Source organism: Planococcus citri, chromosome 4 (genome assembly GCF_950023065.1).
Source record: "Planococcus citri chromosome 4, ihPlaCitr1.1, whole genome shotgun sequence".
NCBI lineage: Eukaryota > Metazoa > Arthropoda > Insecta > Hemiptera > Pseudococcidae > Planococcus > Planococcus citri.
Window position 1 is genome coordinate 3,827,506 of NC_088680.1, and position 19,216 is coordinate 3,846,721.

At 32.5% G+C, this 19,216-nt stretch overlaps 2 protein-coding genes across 3 annotated transcripts in view; one reads left to right on the forward strand and one right to left on the reverse strand.

The window, feature by feature from the left end:
* LOC135842522 (ABC transporter G family member 20-like) overlaps nucleotides 1-16,467 on the forward strand; it is a 44,996-nt gene extending 28,529 nt beyond the window's left edge. Inside the window, exons 5-17 of one of the 2 annotated variants that reach the window (XM_065360019.1) lie at nucleotides 31-138; nucleotides 238-331; nucleotides 3,452-3,601; nucleotides 3,708-3,835; nucleotides 3,939-4,152; nucleotides 4,267-4,444; nucleotides 4,537-4,652; nucleotides 4,737-4,807; nucleotides 8,995-9,083; nucleotides 12,736-12,831; nucleotides 12,896-13,072; nucleotides 15,575-15,661; nucleotides 15,824-16,467. In XM_065360019.1, coding sequence (XP_065216091.1) covers nucleotides 31-138; nucleotides 238-331; nucleotides 3,452-3,601; nucleotides 3,708-3,835; nucleotides 3,939-4,152; nucleotides 4,267-4,444; nucleotides 4,537-4,652; nucleotides 4,737-4,807; nucleotides 8,995-9,083; nucleotides 12,736-12,831; nucleotides 12,896-13,072; nucleotides 15,575-15,661; nucleotides 15,824-16,050 — 1,735 coding nt within the window. In that variant the 3' untranslated portion in view covers nucleotides 16,051-16,467. The remainder of the gene's footprint in view (nucleotides 1-30; nucleotides 139-237; nucleotides 332-3,451; nucleotides 3,602-3,707; nucleotides 3,836-3,938; nucleotides 4,153-4,266; nucleotides 4,445-4,536; nucleotides 4,653-4,736; nucleotides 4,808-8,994; nucleotides 9,084-12,735; nucleotides 12,832-12,895; nucleotides 13,073-15,574; nucleotides 15,662-15,823) is intronic. The other variant, XM_065360020.1, reaches the window with a different exon arrangement.
* On the reverse strand, nucleotides 10,205-12,742 carry LOC135842523 (uncharacterized). The gene is made up of 3 exons (XM_065360021.1): nucleotides 11,289-12,742; nucleotides 10,791-11,202; nucleotides 10,205-10,705 (listed from the first exon to the last, which is right to left on the reverse strand). The coding sequence occupies exons 1-3, from the start codon at nucleotides 12,377-12,379 to the stop codon at nucleotides 10,346-10,348; spliced, it is 1,863 nt and encodes a 620-aa protein (XP_065216093.1). The 5' UTR covers nucleotides 12,380-12,742; the 3' UTR covers nucleotides 10,205-10,345.
* Nucleotides 16,468-19,216: the final 2,749 nt, after the last annotated feature.

The window sequence follows — 19,216 nt, forward strand, 5'->3', positions numbered from 1 at the left end:
TTTTTTTTCGTTATTGTTGTAATAATTCAGCGGTGGACAAGAAAGAAGAGTTTCATTTGCTGTCGCCTTAATACACGATCCTCAGTTATTAATCTTAGATGAGCCTACCGTAGGCGTAGATCCAGTGCTTAGTGCAAGGTACGAGAATAATCACTCTAAATGCCTGTTTAAATTAAACTGAGCGATTGAAATTTAAAATACGAAATTTGCCTACCTTTGATTAATTTATTTTCACAGTATTTGGGAAAGACTGCTTCATATGGCCGCACATGGCAACAAAACAGTGATAATTACTACTCATTACATCGAAGAGGCTCGTCAGGCTCATACCGTATGTTTATTTTAATTTTATTTTCTAATTGAATGATAAAATAATATTTTATTATCTACTCCCGAATGTTCTATTGATGCTTTCGCCGAATATTCTGCCAATTCTATTTTTTTTTTTTTTTTTTTTTTTAATTAAAATTTTTATGTTTTAGAATAAACTTTTGGCGAGCTTGTATATTCGTGACAATTTAAAAAAAAAAAAATGAAAAATATATTTTTTTTTCTCAATTTAATTTCAAAAGTGAACCTGAAAATGAAATTAAGTAAAACAAATTTACCTATTTAAAAATGTCATCAACATTTTGTCTGTAGACTTAATATTATGGGTTTGATAACCTGAAATTGGAATCTCAATAACGAGCAAGGTATCGAACTGTCAAATATTTTACTGTGCAAAAAATGTTTTTTTTTTTTTTTTTGTATCAAACTTTGCAATCTTCCGAGTATTATTATAAAAATTTCAACTAAAATTGTTTGAAACGTTTGAAAACAATTGGAATGTACAATAATTTTAATAAAAATGCCGGAAAATCATTTTTTAGCCAAAAATTCAAAAAATTAGTTATATCGATGATTTTTAATTTTGAGAACTTTTCTCTCCAAGCACCTCAATTTGCCATTTTTTTGCAATTTCAAATTGTTTGACTATTAAAATGAAGGTAGTGTTCTAAAAAATTCAAATATTGTGCAAAAAATACAAACAGTCGATTTTTTCAAAAAGGTGACTTCAAATTTTGAAATTACCACAGGCTATAGAATTATTCAAAAGTGACCTTGCGACCTATCAAAATGCGTGAAAATTTCACGTGAAATTTAGATGTTTTAACAAAAAAAAATTTGAGCAGTTTTGAACAAATCGAGTCGTGATTTTCTGAATTTTCGAAAAAGTGACATGTGACCTATCAAAATGTGTTAAAATTTTGCGGAAAATTAAAAATTTTTCAACAAGAATCTCTATAGAGAATTTTTGGAAAATTTTTGAACTTTTTTTCTTATACATTGTTTAAAATTGAATTATGATTTAGGATATTTTTGAGAAAGTTGCGGTGTGACTCGTCAAAATGAGTTAAAATTTCGACTGAAAATCAACAATTTCTGAGAAATTTATTTTGAGCATTATTGTACAATTTTGAGATTTTCGAATTGGGTTGTGATAAATGATATTTTCGAAAAAGCGTCATATGACCCATAAACATGACTTGAAATTTTTACAAAAAATTAACACTTTCTGTAAACATTTTTTTGAACATTTTTAAACAGTTTTGGGTCCCAAAGTGGAGTCATGATTACTGAGATTTTTCAAATAGTGTGTCATGCAACCCATTAAAATGGGTTAAAATTTCGTAAAAAATTGATCGTAAAAAAGGTCTTTTGAGCATTTTTGAAAAATTTTCAGCTCGAAATTGAGACATATTTTTTAGGATTTTCAAAAAGGTGTCATGTGATCTAATAAAATGTGTCGAAAGTTCCCGAAAAATTGAAATATTATGACGAAAATGTATTTTGGGCATTTTTATAGAACTTTAAATTCCAAAATCGGGTCATGATTTTTTGAGATTTTTGAAAAAAGTGCCATGTGACCCACCAAAATGAGTTATAATCTTGGCAGAAAGTCAGCAATTCTCATAAAAAATTTTTGAGCATTTAAAATGGGGTCATGATTTTTGAGATCTTTGAAAAAATTTCATGAAACCTATCAAAATGGGTTAACATTTTGCGAGAAATTGAAATATTTTTAGAAAAGTGCATTTTCAACAATTAAAATTTTTTTAACCCTGAAGTCGGGTGATGATTTTTGTGATTTTTGACAAAGGAGCCATGTAATCCAACAAAATGCCTTAAAATTTTGAAGGAACTTTTTTTGAACATTTTTGAAAAAATTTGAGCCTTGAAATGGGATTATGATTAGGTATTGAGATCTTCAAAAAATCTGCATGTGACCTATCAAAATGGGTTAAAATTTCGCGAAAAATTGAAATATTTCGACGAAAATGCATTCCAAACATTTTAAAAGAATTTTCAGCTCAAAAATCGGATCTTGATTCTTGATGTTGAGGATTTTTGAAAAAAAGGGTCATGTTAGATAATCGTAAAAAATGCTCAAAAATTTCAGCGAAAAATCCAATACTTTTTTCGACAATTTTTTTTGATCAGTTTTGAAAAATTTCTAGTTTTAAAATAAAATTGTGATTTTTGGTATTTTTGAACAATTTTTGGAGAAAAACGAAGATTTCTAATTTAAAATTCCGAAAAATTATGACCACTCTAAATTCTTAAAATTCAAAAGTGCTCAAAAAGAAGTACGTAATACAAGTTTTCGATTTTCTTCTCAAATTTTAATCTATTTTGAAAAGTCCCCTAACATATTTTTCAATAAATCTGAAAATTTTGACCAATTTTGAGGTCAAAATGTTTCAAAACTGCTCAAAAAAAGTTTTGATGAATTTTTTTGATATCGTGTTGAAATTTTAACCCATTTTGATAGGTCACATGACATCTTTTTCAAAAGTTTCAAAAATCAACATCCAATTTTCAAACTCAAAATTTTTCAATAAAAAAGAGTTTTGATGGAAATTTTTGATTTTTTAGTGAAATTTTGATTCATTTTCATAAGTGGCATGATTCTTTTTCAAAAATCCTAAAAATCATGGCTCAGCTTTCGTTTCAAGAAGTAAACCTCTGAATCATTTTTTTTGGGCTCGAGCTATATTTTGAAAATTGTGGATTTCATTCTATCCTCCCCCCCACTGTGCGAGTGCAAAAATTTAAACTTACTTACATCTTTTCTGACTTATCAGACCCATCAACTTAATTTTTCAAGTCACAAGAAAGTCACCCAAATTCTACCTATTCCTGTACAGAACTTTTTGCCAGTTGGACTGTACGAGTAGATTAATATGCCTTTTTTGTCTCGGGTTCGGCAACTCAACTTACACCTACGTAGTTTTACTTGCTGATAAAAGTATTATTGGGCAGAATATTCAATACAACGTTCTCGAAGCATCATTGTCAATTTCTCGTCAGCAAGAACATATTTTGTGACTAGAAATATGATTTTTTTTTTTTAATTTCAGATATTTGATTAAAATATGAATCAATTTTAAATAATTTCTTTCTTTAGATCGGTTTAATGCGAAATGGGCAACTATTAGCCGAAGAATCGCCTTCACAGTTAATGATACAGCATAACTGTTCAACTTTAGAACAAGCATTTTTAGAACTGAGTAAAAGGCAGTACACGAGTACAATCGGTCAAGAAGATGAGAATTGTGTTAGTATTATTTATTAAATTATGACGTAAATATTAGTGTTAATTTTCATCAGTACGTTCTTTATCTAGGTATATTAATTCAATACGTGATTTGTACCTTGTATAGAACATCGAAGTGTACCCAACACCTAAAGAAAAACCAGAAGTACCTCTGCAACACGATGTCAATTGCTCGTGGAAACGAATATTTGCTCAATTGACGAAAAATTTCTACTGGATGAAAAGGAATAAAGCGTAGGTGATCTATTTTTAGCCTGCACTACCTATAACCTCCACTGTTTTCTTATTCTAATCACAGAATACCTGATTGATTTTTTTTTAAATATTTTTTTTGCAGAATTATGTGTTTTTTACTACTTCTGCCAGTTGTACAATGTTTCTTATTTTGTTTATGCATCGGACGTGATCCTCGTGGGCTGAAGGTGGCCGTCGTCAATGAAGAAGTACAAGGAATTTCCAGCTGTGACTGGTTACCTTTAGAAGGGTGTAATTTTTCAGTACCTCTCAGCTGTAGATATTTAAAGAAAATACAACAAAAAACTTATAACTTGGTTAGAGACTTATTTACTTATACCTTCCTACCTTCTTTTTATCCTTATTCTTGGTTTCAAATGTTTAGATAGGTATTTTTTTTAAATGTGTGTTTTTTCTTTGTTATTGTTTAGATCGAGTATTACGATATTGAAACGGCAAAAAATGCCATAAAAACGAACGAAGTATGGGGTTTGATTTATTTTTCGAAAAATTACACCGCTTCGTTAGTCGAACGAATCATGCTGAAAGAAGAAACAGATAATGTTTCCATAGCATTAAGTGAAGTTAATGTTTGGCAAGATATGTCCAGTACGTATGATAAATTTGATTTAAAAAACCATTAATTAATTTGTGTAGATAGATACCTACTTGTGAAAAATAACGATTCTTTTTCTATGTAGATCAATATATCAGTAATCTATTGAGAAAGGACGCTTTGAATGGATACGTGGAGTTTCTACAAGGAGTATTCTTCGATTGCGGATGGCCTCCTAGAATGGCAGATATACCTATCAAAGTACTTACCTATCTATTTGTATTATTACGAATTTCAATACTCGTGATTTTTTTTTTTAATAATGAGAATTATTTTTATGTTCAGTTGGAGAAAGCAATCTATGGTAATAATAATCCTAGTTTTAGTCATTTCACCGCACCAGCCATAATATCTTTGTAAGTAACTCGCTGATTGTTTTTTTTCAACTCTAATTCTAATTTTTTCCAGCTTTATAAACTCAATTTTTACCATGTATGAGTAACCAAAGGCTATTTTTGAAGTGAAATTTTTTTGAAAAAGGTACCTACAAAATTTTATCAAAAAATTAAATATAATTTCTTTCAATTACTTAATTTTTTTTCTTTTTGAAGCCTGCTTCTTGGGCTCAAAATTCTTCAAAAATGCTAAAAAGAATTTTCATTGAGATATTTGAATTTCTCGTGAAATTTCAGCATATTTTGATGGGTCACAAAGTCACAATTGAAAAATCCCAGAAATAAGGACTCAATTTTGGGCTCTAAATTCTTTCGAAATGCTCAAAAAAAAATTTCATCGACATATTTGAAATCCTCGCAAAATTTTAACTCAATTTGACATGTCACATGACACTTTTTCAAAAAACTCAAAAATCACAACAAAATTTTGAGATCAAAAATCTTCAAAAATTTATAAAAAACATTTTCATGGAAATTTTAAACAATTTTGATGGGTCTCATGACACTTTTTCATAAATCTAAAAAATTGTGAACAAATTTTGGACTTTGAATTCTTGCGAAATTTTAACTCAATTTGAGATGTCACATGACACTTTTTCAAAAATCTCAAAAATCACAACAAAATTTTGAGTTTAAAAATCTTCAAAAATTTTCAAAAAACATTTTCATCGAAATATTAGAATTTCTCGCGAAATTTTAAACGATCTTGATAGGTCACATGACACTTTTTCAGACATTTCAAAAATAGTGAACAAATTTCGGACTTTGATTTCTTTCGAAATGCTCAAAAAAAAATTTCATCGACATATTTGAAATCCTCGCAAAATTTTAACTCAATTTGAGATGTCACATGACACTTTTTCAAAAATCTCAGGAATCGCAACAAAATTTTGAGTTTAAAAATCTTCAAAAATTTTCAAAAAACATTTTCATTGAAGTATTTGAATTTCTTGCGAAATTTTAAACGATATTGATGGGTCACATGACACTTTGTCAAAAATCTCAGAAATAGGTAGGTAGAGTGACCAAATTTTAGGGTTGAAATTTTTTCGAAATGCTCAAAAAAAAATTCATCTACATATTTGAAATCCTCGCGAAATTTTAACTCAATTTGAGATGTCACATGACACTTTTTCAAAAATCTCAAAAATCACAACAAATTTTTGAGTTTAAAAATCTTCAAAAATTTTCAAAAATCGTTTTTATTGAAATAATTGAATTTCTTGCGAAATTTTAAAACATTTCGATGGGTCACATGACATTTTTTCAAAAACCTCAGAAATAGGTAGGTAGAGTGACCAAATTTTAGGTTTGAAATTTTTTCGAAATGCTCAAAAAAAAATTTCATCGACATATTTGAAATCCTCGCGAAATTTCAACTCAATTTGAGATGTCACATGACACTTTTTCAAAAATCTCAAAAATCACAACAAAATTTTGGGCTCAAAAATCTTTAAAAATTTTCAAAAAACATTTTCGTCAAAATATTGCGAACTTGTTGCGGAAGTCCAACCCATTTTGATACGTCATGTGACACCTTTTTAAATAATTTTATAAATCATGACCTTATTTTGTGCTTTGGCCTCAACATTTTCCAAAAAAAGCTCACAATACATTTTTTTGTTTGTTGAAATATTTAAATTGATCGCGAAATTTAAACCTATTTTGATTGGTTGCAAGGTCACTTTTGGATAACTGTACCTCAAACACTCCATTTTTACTCAAAATTTTGAAAAATCAGTGTTTTTGGGCTCCACGTTCTATTGATCAGCTGCAAGATTTTCTGTTGGAGTTTTAATCCATTTTGATGGGTTGCGTGACACCTTCTTCAAAAAATCTTCAAAATCATGACCCAATTTTAAGCTCAAAATTCTTCAAAAACGCTGAAAATACATTTTCTCCGAAATATTTCAAACTTTCGTGAAATTTTAACCTATTTTGATAGGTCACATGACACTTTTTGAAAATCTAAAAAATCGTGATGCAATTTTGAGCTTAAAATTCTTCAAAAATGATCAAAATACATTTTCACCGAAATATTTCAATTTTTCACGAAATTCTAACCCATTTTGATAGGTTACTTATGACATTTTTTCGAAAATCCTCAGAATTGTGACCCAAAATTTTGAGCTCAAAATTCTTCAAAAAAGCTAAAAATACATTTTCGTCAAAATATTTTAATATTTCGCAAAATTTTACCGCATTTTGATAGTGTCTCGAGGTACTCAACTTCAGCAGCGCATTCCTCCAAGACTAGGATACTTTGGTCAAAACTGATTTCACAGTTCGAAAGTGTATTGAATTTTGAACTTTTTAAGCATTTTGAAATTTTCAAAATTTGAAAGTTGAACCTTCAAATTGAAAGTTCAAATTTCAAAATGGCGCTGTAAGTGGGAGCTATCATTTCAAATTCTGAAAAAATTTCCATAGATGTACCTTTTGATGCTTTTTTGAAATATTAAAAATTCGAGATGGGATCTCTTGATGGAGGGGGAGCACCCCCACCACCAATTTGGGGCAAAACTTTCGAGAAAAAAATCTAGGGCATGTGATATATCGAATTGTATGTTTTCGGTAACGCTGAACACGAATATGACGTTAGATTTTTGATTGGACCCCATGCACGGCCCCCAGCACCTCCCCAAAAGGGGTAAAAGTTCAAAATAGGGTTTTTTTCGTGTGACACATCAAATAGTATGTTTTTGGTGACGCTGAACACGAATATGACGTCAGATTTTTGGTGGGACCCCATCTACGGCCTCCACCAACAAATTGTTTGGACTTTCGCCAATTGGGGGAGGTTCTGGGAGCCATGAGTGAGGTCAATTTGAAAAACTACTGCTATATTCGTGTTCAGCGATATCGAAAACATACTATTTCATGTGTCACACGATTGAAACCATTTTTTTTAGGTTACCCCCATTGGGGAGGTGCTGGGGGCCGTGGATGGGGTCCAATCAAAAATCTGACGTCATATTCGCATTCAGCGTCACCAAAAATATACTATTTGATGTGTCGCACGAAAAAACCCCTATTTTGAACTTTTACCCCGTTTGGGGAGGTGCTGGGGGCAGTGGATGGGGTCCAATTAAAAATCTAACTTCATATTCGTGTTCAGCGTTATCAAAAACATACAATTCGATATATCACACGCCCCAGATTTTTTTCGAAAGTTTTGCCCCAAATTGGGGGTGGGGGTGCTCCCCATCAATTGAGAGATCCCATCTCAAAACTTGAATACCTCGAAAAAGCATCAAAAGGTACATCTATGGAAATTTTTTCAAAATTTGAAATGATAGCTCCCACTTACAGCGCCATTTTGAAATTTGAACTTTTAATTTGAAAGTTCAACTTTCAAATTTTGAAAATTTCAAAATGCTTAAAAAGTTCAGAATTCAATGCCCTTTCGAACTGTGAAATCAGTTTTGATCAAAGTATCATAGTTTTGGAGGAATGGGCTGCTGAAGTTGAGTACCTCGAGACAATGTAAAATAATTGAAGCCCCCCCCCACCCACTGAGGGGACTGGGACCAAACTGATTGCGGGTTTCTTACTTCCTGGGTGGGTAGATATTGAAAACAAAATTTGTGCGAAATCGAAAAACATGACTCAAAAACATTGGTCGAATTGACATGGACTGGCCCACCTTTTAAAAGATCTCAAAAATCATAACTCGATTTTGGGGCTCAAAATTTTTCAAAAATGCTCAAAATGCATGTTCGTCGAAATACTTTAATTTTCCGCGAAATTTTAACCAATTTTGATCGGTCACATAACAATTTTTCAAAAATTCAAAAAATCACGACTCCACTTTAGAGCTCAACATTGTTCAAAAATGCTCAAAAAACTGTTTCGTCAAAACAATCCGAATTTCTCATGAATTCTTCGAGCACTTCGATAAGTCGCAAGGTCACTTTTAAATAATATTCTACAAGAATTCTTTTCTGAAAAACTGAAAAATTCACGGTTTAAGGCACAGTCAAGTCCTTTTTTTGTAACACAATTGATGCTCCACAAGTCGAATCGTATTCAATTTTTTGCCTATATTAACGATTATAGAGGCACTAGAGCATTTTAAAATTTAAAAACAGTTTAATAATGCATTTTTAAATTTTTTATAAATTTTATCAAACAAATAACTTTTTCAGATTTGAATTCTATTTACCAATGGTGTTCACTGTTGGAGCCATATTGATGGAAAAAATGGCCGGTTTGTTGGAACGAAGTTTAGTCGCAGGTAAATAATTATATTATATACCTATTCTTCTATGTTGTATGCATTATTTTGTAAAAATATATTTAAATTAAATAATCACGATCGCAAATAAGATTCAAATTAATATTAAAAAAATATAAGTATGTAAGACTGTAAGTATTTAATTTAAAAAAAAAAAAAAAAAAAAAATCAAAAAGAGAAAAGGCCAAAAGAGCACAGATTAACAAAATGCCTGTACAATATAATTAGTGAAAATTAGGCGAATGAATCATTTATGTATTCGCGTTTATCATCGAATTGATTATAATTATCCGTTTATACACTACATATAAAGAGAGCTAATACAGCAAGCCACAAATTAAATGTACTCATTGTTCGATATTTATACACGTTTAGGTACTCTTTGATCTAAAAGATAAAATTAAATAATGAATGCATTCATACAGGGATCGGGAAAAACAAACAGTCGATACATAAGTTTACTTTCCATTTCCCTTCATAAAAGAACTTCATTGTAAGTGTTTGGCGTCATTTTTATTTACTTGGCTTCGGCTAAACCACATTACTGCTGGTCCATATCAGTTTCTTTCTTTAATAGGTAGTTTTAATGCTTTCAAAATCCACACGAGTACATCTTTGACCTCGTACTTGGCCACGTTTGATTGAAAAAGTACATCCAATTACTCGGTATTATTTTGTAATTAAACCTACAATGTATGGTATTATCAATCGTCGAAAGGGAAATTTTAACGAAGATTCTAGAATTTGATACGTATAATTATAAGATCTGCATTTGAACCATCGAATTTCAAAACCTCCTAAACGCCAATTTTCATTTTCTGAGAAAACCGCAAAAAACTGTGATTTTTTTTGTCTGATACCTGGGAAGCTGATTTTTTTACATGTGGTAAAGTGGCAACACTGCTTTCAATGGACAGAAAATCGAAGCGTTTCTTACCATTCTTATAATATTTATCTGTGATTGTAATTGCAGTTAGCATGTTCTGGCACAAAACGATGTCGCTTAGTATGTTTTGGAGCAAAAAATTCCTTTAGTAGATTTTGAAAACAAATGGTTGTTCAACCATTTGTTTTCAAAACCTACTAAATGACGGTGTTTAGTATGTTTTGGTAATAAAAAAGAATCTCCGGCGGCTATATTTTTATCAGCTACGTATTCGATCGATGAATAACAGTAAATTATTCTCAATGCTAAGATCTAAATTAATTTTAAAAGTATATGATTAAAAATAATACGAAGTCGTTATTTTTAAAAACAAAATCTAGAATAAATCTTCATTTCGAGAGGTGATAGCTTCATCATTTTCTTCGTCTTCGTCATTTCCATCATCGAGGATGTTTTCATCGGCAAACAGTTTTTCATAGAACGGTGATCTAATTTTCAGCTTACTCATAAGCTTTCTGACGTCTTTAATCTTAGCCGCTGATGCTCGGTTTTTCTTTTCCACAATTGGAACGCGAGTAAGAAGATTCTTCGGAGTCTTTTTCTTCATTTCAGGTTTTTTAAACATTACGCTCGAGGTGGGAAGTCCTGAGTAGCTACTGCGGCTTCTTATCACGTACGGATCTTTCGAATCGTATGAAATTACCTTGACTTCGGATATCAGAAAACCTTTATTAGTCTGAGTGTGAACAGAAATATGAAAGAATTAGAACACAAAATTTTCGTTTTTGAAATTCAAGCAAGATGATATGAAAATAAATTACTTTTAAAATCTTCGACGTCGCGGTTTGATAATCTTTAATAGGAACGTCATCGGTGCCAACTATAACCAAATTGCCTTTATTGCGGATAATCGAATCGTATTCTTCTGGATTGATAATTGTATCCAATTTCTTCATGCCTTGTTCTATTAGTCCAAACGAGCGATCAGCAGGCATGTAGGAGTGACCCCTTACCGGAAAAAACCATTCAAACTCCAATTCATTTCGAAGACAGAAATCCATCAACGTAGTTACAGCCGAGTAATTTTTATTTTGCCCAGTACAAGAGTCACTGAAGAATCTGAGTTTATGGATATTTTGAGCTCGTAGAATCGGTAAGAGAGTAGTTGATAAGAAGTGAATCAGACACGATACAATTTCATTACTTCCACGACCGTATTCTGTTTCTAACCACCTGCACCAAAAGAACAAATTATCAACGCTTTTATCAATTTTATATTTATTCAAGTTTTTCTTTTCTTAAAATGAATTTGTTATTACCTGTAGAAGAACATGGTTGTTTTATCGAGAACAGATTCCTTTGGCTGTTTTTTTTTATGAATGATGATTCCAAAGGTGTGATAAGAGATCTGACGACTGTAAAATGCGTCGGAGATGGGTGTTTTGGGTAGTACTTGATTTGCCATAAGATCAAAGTTGATGGTTATCGTATCAGCCGGCAAAAGATTCAATTCCTTGAAAAATCGTTTCGAACGGATCCTGTGAAGGCCTCTTTCCAGTAGGATTTCTCTCCGGCTTCCATAATTGTATTCAGTACGATTAATTTCATCGGAATTCTTCAATAAATTCTTATACTGCTCGCATGTTGCACAACTATCTTTTCGAATACTACCGAAGCCAATATTGAAATTATAACGGAATACATCTCTGTAAAACGAATACTTGCAGTCTTTAAAATCAGGATACTTTTCCAAGAACATTTTGTGCATTTCAACAATGTTTAATTCACATGGTAAGTATACTCGTCCAACTGTATCATTTCGACCATAATGACGTTCTCGCACTTTGAATGATTTGATATGCTCGATCACAGCATCTTTTAAAGCTGTCAATTTTGGTTCGGAGCCACCTCGCTTCTCAACGCACTGATCACTTGGCAACATGAACGTCTCCGCAGCAAGGTCTAAAGTTGCTCGGCCAATACTTAGAATAGAGCAGAAAACAGTTTTACAGACTTTAATGCGGCCTGTGTCTGTCTGAATAGAGCATTCGATTGTGTAATTACGGGATCTTCGCACTCTATTCTCATCTTTCACTCTGGTGCGCGCAACGCTATTCAGAGAAATACACCTCTGTAAAAATTTCCTCCTTTCTGGAGCACTTTCGATCGATTGAAATTGCTTATGAAAATTGTAAATTAGATCGATATCGATGGTTCTCACCTTACAATGGTTACTTTCACTATCGTGCTTGCACTTTAAAATGCAACCATTGTTTCTTAATTCTCTTTTTGCCTTTTTAGCTTGATTTCGTTTCCACATTGCTGGATTACCTCGTCGTTTTCTCGAATGTTCTGTTGTGACTTGGGCAGATGCGCAATATTCATCATCTTCTTCTAAATTATTTTCCATAATTGTAACTTTTTAATAAACGTTTGAATTTTCAAAAAAAATGATTCACGAACTTACTCACCATGAAAACAATTCACTATTTTGCGGCAAAAGTTGGCGGAATATTTTGTAGATTTTTTAAATATATGTTGGCTTTGTGACTATAGCTACTCAATCTAATCAAAAAAATTATTAAAATTCGTTAAAATGTCTTTTTGATTCAGTTTCACTCAGAATTCTAGCAATTTTGATAGGATTTAGCAGGTTTTGAAAGAAAATATTGCTTTAGTAGGTTTTGGAAACAGAGAAAAACGGCGCTCAGTAGGTTTTGACACAAAATGGTATTTTAAACTCAGTTTTTCAATGGCTTTTTGTAGGTTTTGGTCAAAAATATGTTAACCAATGGTTTCAGGAGGTCGAAAACTATCATAATCAGTTCAAACCCCATTTTTCAAAATTGTGGTCTTTAGCAGGTAATGAAATTCGACGGTTCATTTGTACATCAACTTCCTTCATTGATTTTTTTTCTTCCTTCAGGTGTGACGATCTTAGAAGTTGTAATTTCGCATATGGTTGTGCAATTCATCGTAATTAGCATTCAAACTACGCTGATGATGTTGGTGTTATTCGTTTTATACGATAATCCTCTAGCTGGAAGCTTACTTTGGATATTACTGCTGCTATTTTTGACCGGAACCAGTGGCATGTGTTATGGTAAATTAATCCTCAATACGTTCTAGTCCGGCATATGACAATAGGAGTAATTGCACCCCCCTCCCCCCGCCGATGCTCCGGGACAGCTTTTTTTTTTTAAAGGGACATCCTAAGGAACATTTTAAAGCAAACTTGCCAAAAAAAAAGTTGGCCTTACTTACAAAATGGTGGCCATTTTGATTGACAGGTCAGCCGAAATCGCAGATTTTGCGTTTCAACATAGGACTTGCAAGAACTTTTTCAAACTTTACAAAGGTAGATCGAAAGATCATGAAAAAATTCATCATCTGTCAAAATTTCAAGTGCTAAAGTGCGTTTTTCGATTTTTGGTGAATTTTTGAAAATCCAATTTTGGCCAAAAATGAGGGAAAAAATCAAAATTTTACCAAATTGACCAAGTAAGCTGAAATTTGGAATATACCCTATTTTCAACATGCCAAATCGATTGGAAACGGTTTCAACCCGTTTTGAGCAGTTCTAGAGCCTCCAGCAGATTTATTAAACTCGAAATTCCCACAAAATGCCATCAAATTGGAGTTGTAAAGCTAAAATTTATTCTAAAAACTAATTTCAATACGCTACAAGTATTTCAGGTGAATTTCAAATCGTTTTGGATCCTCCAGCGACTTTTTGAAAATTCCGAAAGCCTCCAGCAGATTTTTTAAACTTTAAATTTTCACAAAATTTCATCAAATGGAGATGGAAAGCTGAAATTTACTCTACACTCCAATTTTAACACCCTCTGAAGACGACTTCAGGTGGGCTCAAGTAATTTTAGTGCCTCCAGTGACTTTTTTTGAAAATTACTGGAGCCTCCAGCAGATTTTTGAAACATTAAATTTTCACAAAATTTCGTCAAATGGAGATGGAAATCTGAAATTTACCCTACACTCCAATTTTAACACCCTCTGAAGACGACTTCAGGTGGGTTCAAGTCATTTAAGAGCCTTCAGCGACTTTTTTGAAAATTACTGGAGCCTCCCATAAATTTTTGAAACTTGAAATTTCCCTAACATTAATTTATCAAATGGAGTTGGCAAGCTGAAATTTACTTCGCAGACTACATGGTGGTTTCAAATGGTTTTGAAGCTTCCAGCTACTTTTAGGAAATTTCAATTTTCCAAAAAAACGTCATGCAACCTTTCAAAAAGTTGCTGGAGGCTCCAAAACGACTTAAAATTCACCAGCAGTAAACTTCGTAGCGTATTGAAATTAAGTAGTTTGCAGAATGAATTTCGATTCTCCACCTTAGTTTGATGATATTTTGGGGAAATTTCAAGTTTCAAAAATCTACTGGAGGCTCCAGTAATTTTCAAAAAAGTTGTTGGATGCTCTAAAATGACTTGAAATCCACCAGAAGTCGTTTTCAGAGGGTGTTAAAATTGGAGTGTAGAGTAAATTTCAGCTTTCCATCTCCATTTTGATGAAATTTTGTGAAAATTTAAAGTTTCAAAAATCTGCTGGAGGTTTTAGGAATTTTCAAAAAGTCGCTGGAGGATCCAAAACGACTTGAAATTCACCTGCAGTACTTCGTAGCGTATTGAAATTAGTTTTTAGAATAAATTTCAGCTTTACAACTCCAATTTGATGGAATTTTGTGGGAATTTCGTGTTTAAAAAATCTGCTGGAGGCTCCAGTAATTTTCAAAAAAGTCGTTGGATGCTCTAAAATGACTTGAAATCCACCAGAAGTCGTTTTCAGAGGGTGTTAAAATTGGAGTGTAGAGTAAATTTCAGCTTTCCATCTCCATTTTGATGAAATTTTGTGAAAATTTAAGTTTCAAAAATCTGCTGGAGGCTTTAGGAATTTTCAAAAAGTCGCTGGAGGATCCAAAACGACTTGAAATTCACCTGCAGTACTTCGTAACGTATTGAAATTAGTTTTTAGAATAAATTTTAGCTTTACAACTCCAATTTTATGGAATTTTGTGGGAATTTCGAGTTTCAAAAATCTGCTGGAGGCTCCAGAACTGCTCAAAACGGGTTGAAACCGTTTCCAATCGATTTGGCATGTCGAGAATAGGGTATATTCCAAATTTCAGCTTACTTGGTCAATTTGGTAAAATTTTGATTTTTCCCTCATTTGTGGTCTAAATTGGATTTTCAAAAATTCTCCAAAAATCGAAAAACGCATTTTAGCACTTGAAATTTTGACAGGTGATAAATGTTTGCATGATCTTTCGATCTACTTTTGTAAAGTTTGAAAAAGTTTTTGCAAGTCCTATGTTAAAACGCAAAATCTGCGATTTCGGCTGACCTGTCAATCAAAATGGCCGCCATTTTGTAAGTAAGGCCAACTTTTTTTTGGCAAGTTTGCTTTAAAATGTTCCTTAGGATGTCCCCTTTAAGATAAAAGCTGTCCCGGAGGATCGGCCGGGGGGGGGGGTGCAATTACTCCTATTGTCATATGCCGGACTATTTAGACTATATTCTTGGATCCTCAAATTGAGGGCGTATGGATTTCAGAATAATTCTCTAATTGATCGATTATGTATTTGGATAGGTTTCATGGTGGCTGTGATGTGCAATACAGATACAGCTGCTACTTTCATGGGCTTAGGAAGTTTCTTCCCATTGGCAATGTTGAGTGGTAAGTACGAGAAGTCTTTATTAGCAGCTGCCAATCACCATTATTCCTCTAAATAAAGATTGTGAGGGGAAGAGGGGAAATGAAATTCGACAAAATGAGGAGTAGGCACGAGTACCTATATATTTTTCATAATTTTGATTCAATGTTTTCTTCTTCCTCCAGGTATGATGTGGCCTTTGGAAGGAATGCACTGGATTTTACGATCAATCGGATGGATTTTACCGATCACACTGTCGACGGAAACTTTCCGAGCTTTATCTGCCAGAGCATGGACTATCACTCATCCTACCGTATACAAAGGGTTTTTCTCATCTTTCGGTTGGATTTGCTTCTTTATGTTTATAACGATGCTCGTCGTGAAGAAAAATCATGGTTTAAGGAGAAAATGAACATGTTGTGAAACTTTTTTTAAAAGAGATATGTACCTGGTTATGTATTTTCTCTTAGGTTGGTTGGTTGATTGCGAGCCTATGACTCCGAGGTTGCCTTATATGTTTTAATTCGAGGGGGCGAATGGTTCGACTCTGTTGCCATTGTATCGCCAAAATTGACATTATTATGTAGTTTAATTAACGCGGTGTCCATGAATTGAATAAACTTTTTTTTTTTTTATCTGTGTAGTTACCGAGATGTGAACATTTTTTTCTATGGTTTATATTTTAATAAGCATTGTGATAAGTTTAAAAAGTCGTGTATATAGAACATACTTATTATTATAAAACATGGTTGATTTTTTTTTTCAAGTACCTATTTATGTAAGTTGATAATAAGTACATAGTAACGAAATAAAGTTGAGGAAATTTCAATTTATTTTGAACTTATTGAAAGTTATTGTTGAGAAATAATGCCAGGTAGAGTGATTTTTTTGAAAATCAATGTTTGGTCATTTAAAATTTATTTCTCAGGAACTGCTGAATCGATCTTGATTGATCAAATATGAAATTTCACAACTAGGCTACCAGCCGGACATTTCGACATCATCATCAAGTTACAAAAGCTCAAAGCTTCCAAGATTATCAGGTGACCAAATTGTTTAAAATATTTTTAAAAACTCATTAGACCTAGAAAAAGGCTGGTGGCTGAACTGATTTCGATGAAACTTGACTGCACCATTCGCATTCCTAACAAATCGTTTATTAACAAGCGGATCTGTTTTCTAAAGACTTATTTACGTATAAATTGACTCAATTCTTAGTGAATTGTTCGTGAAAGTCTTAATTCATTTAAGGGAATCATTCATGAACGAATCGATTAATTTTCTGAAAGAACCATTTTTGCGAACAAATTTGATCAATTCTTCAATTTACGAATCAATTCGTTCGCGGATGATCCACCAAAAATTATTCAATTTGTTCGCGAATGATTCACGAAAATATATTCAGTTCGTTTGCGAATGATTCACCAAAAATCAAGAAAATTATTCAATTCGTTCGCGAATGAGTCACTCATACGAATCAATCCGATCGCGAACGATTCACCAATAATCATTCAATTAGTTCGCGAATGATTTTCCGAAAATTATTCAATTCGTTCGCGAATGAATTACTAAAAATCAAGTAAATGAATTGAATCGTTCGCAAACGAGTCATTTATACCGTATACGAATCAATTCGATCGCGAATGATTTACCAAAAATGATTCAATTCGTTCGCGAATGATTCACCAAAACCAAAAATAATTCGATTCGTTTGTGAATGATTCACAAAAAAATAATAAATTTGTTCGTGAATGATTCACTAAAAATCAAGTAAAGTAAATGAATTGACTCGTTCGCGAACGAGTCACTTACACAAATCAATTCGTTCGCGAATGATTTACCAAAAATTATTCAATTCGTTTGCGAATGATTTACCGAAAATTAGTCAATTCGTTTGCGAATGATTCACAAAAAATCAGGTAAATGAATCGATTCGTTCGCGAACCAGTCACTTCTACAAATCAATCCGTTCGCGAATGATTCACCAAAACCAAAAATAATTCGATTCGTTTGTGAATGATTCACAAAAAAATAATTAATAAATTTGTTCGTGAATGATTCACTAAAAATCAAGTAAAGTAAATGAATTGATTCGTTCGCGAACGAGTCACTTACACGAATCAATCCGTTCGCAAATGATTTGCCAAAAATTATTCAACTCGTTCGCGAATGAGTTACCGAAAATTATTCAATTCGTTCGCGAATGATTCACCCAAAATAATTCAATTCGTTCGTGAACGATTCACTAAACATCAAGTAAATGAGTTGATTCGTTCGCGAACGAGTCCATTATACGAATCAGTCCGTTCGCGAATGATTCACCCAAAATTATTCAATTCGTTCGTGAATGACAGTATGACTCACTAAAAATCAAGTAAATGAATCCATTTGTTCGCGAACGAGTAACTTATACGAATCAATCCGTTTGCGAATGATTCACAAAGAAAATAAATATTAAATTCGTTCGTGAGTGATTCACCAAAAAACATTCAATTCGTTCGCGAATGATTCGCCAAGAAATATTAAATTCGTTCGCGAATGATTCACCCAAAATTATTCAATTCGTTCGTGAATGACTCACTAAAAATCAAGTAAATGAATTGATTCGTTCGCGAACGAGTAACTTATACGAATCAATCCGTTCGCGAATGATTCACCAAAAATTATTCAATTCGTTCGTGAATGATTCACCAAAAATCAAGTAAATGAATAGATTCATTCGCGAACGAGTCAGTTATACAAATTACAAATCAACCCGTTCGCGAATGATTTACCAAAAATTATTCAAATCGTTCGTGAATGATGCACTAAAAATCCAGTAAAATTGATTCGTTCGCGATTGATTCACCAAAAATTATTCAATTCGTTCGTGAATGATTCACTAAAAATCAAGTAAATGAATAGATTCATTCGCGAACGAGTCAGTTATACAAATTACAAATCAACTGAACCCGTTCGCGACTGATTTACCAAAAATTATTCAATTCGTTCGTGAATGATTCACTAAACAATATTCAGTTCGTCCGTGAATGATCCACTAATAATCCAGTAAATGAATTGATTCGTTCGTGAATGATTCACCAAAAATCAAGTAAGTGAATCGATTCGTTCGCAAACGAGTCATTTATACCGTATACGAATCAATTCGATCGCGAATGATTTACCAAAAATTATTCAATTTGGTCGCGAATGATTCACCAAAAACTATTCAATTCGTTCGTGAATGATTCACCAAAAATCAAGAAAATGAATAGTTTCACTCGCGAACGAGTCATTTATGCAAATTACAAATCAACCCGTTCGCGAATGATTTACCAAAAATTATTCGTTTCGTTTGTGAATGATTCAACAAACATCAATTAAATGAATTGATTCGTTCGCGAACGAGTCACTTATACGAATCAATCCGTTCGCGAATGATTTGCCAAAAATTATCAATTTCGTTCGTGAATGATTCACTAAAAATCAAGTAAATGAATAGATTCATTCGCGAACGAGTCAGTTATACAAATTACAAATCAACCCGTTCGCGACTGATTTACCAAAAATTATTCAATTCGTTCGTGAATGATTCACTA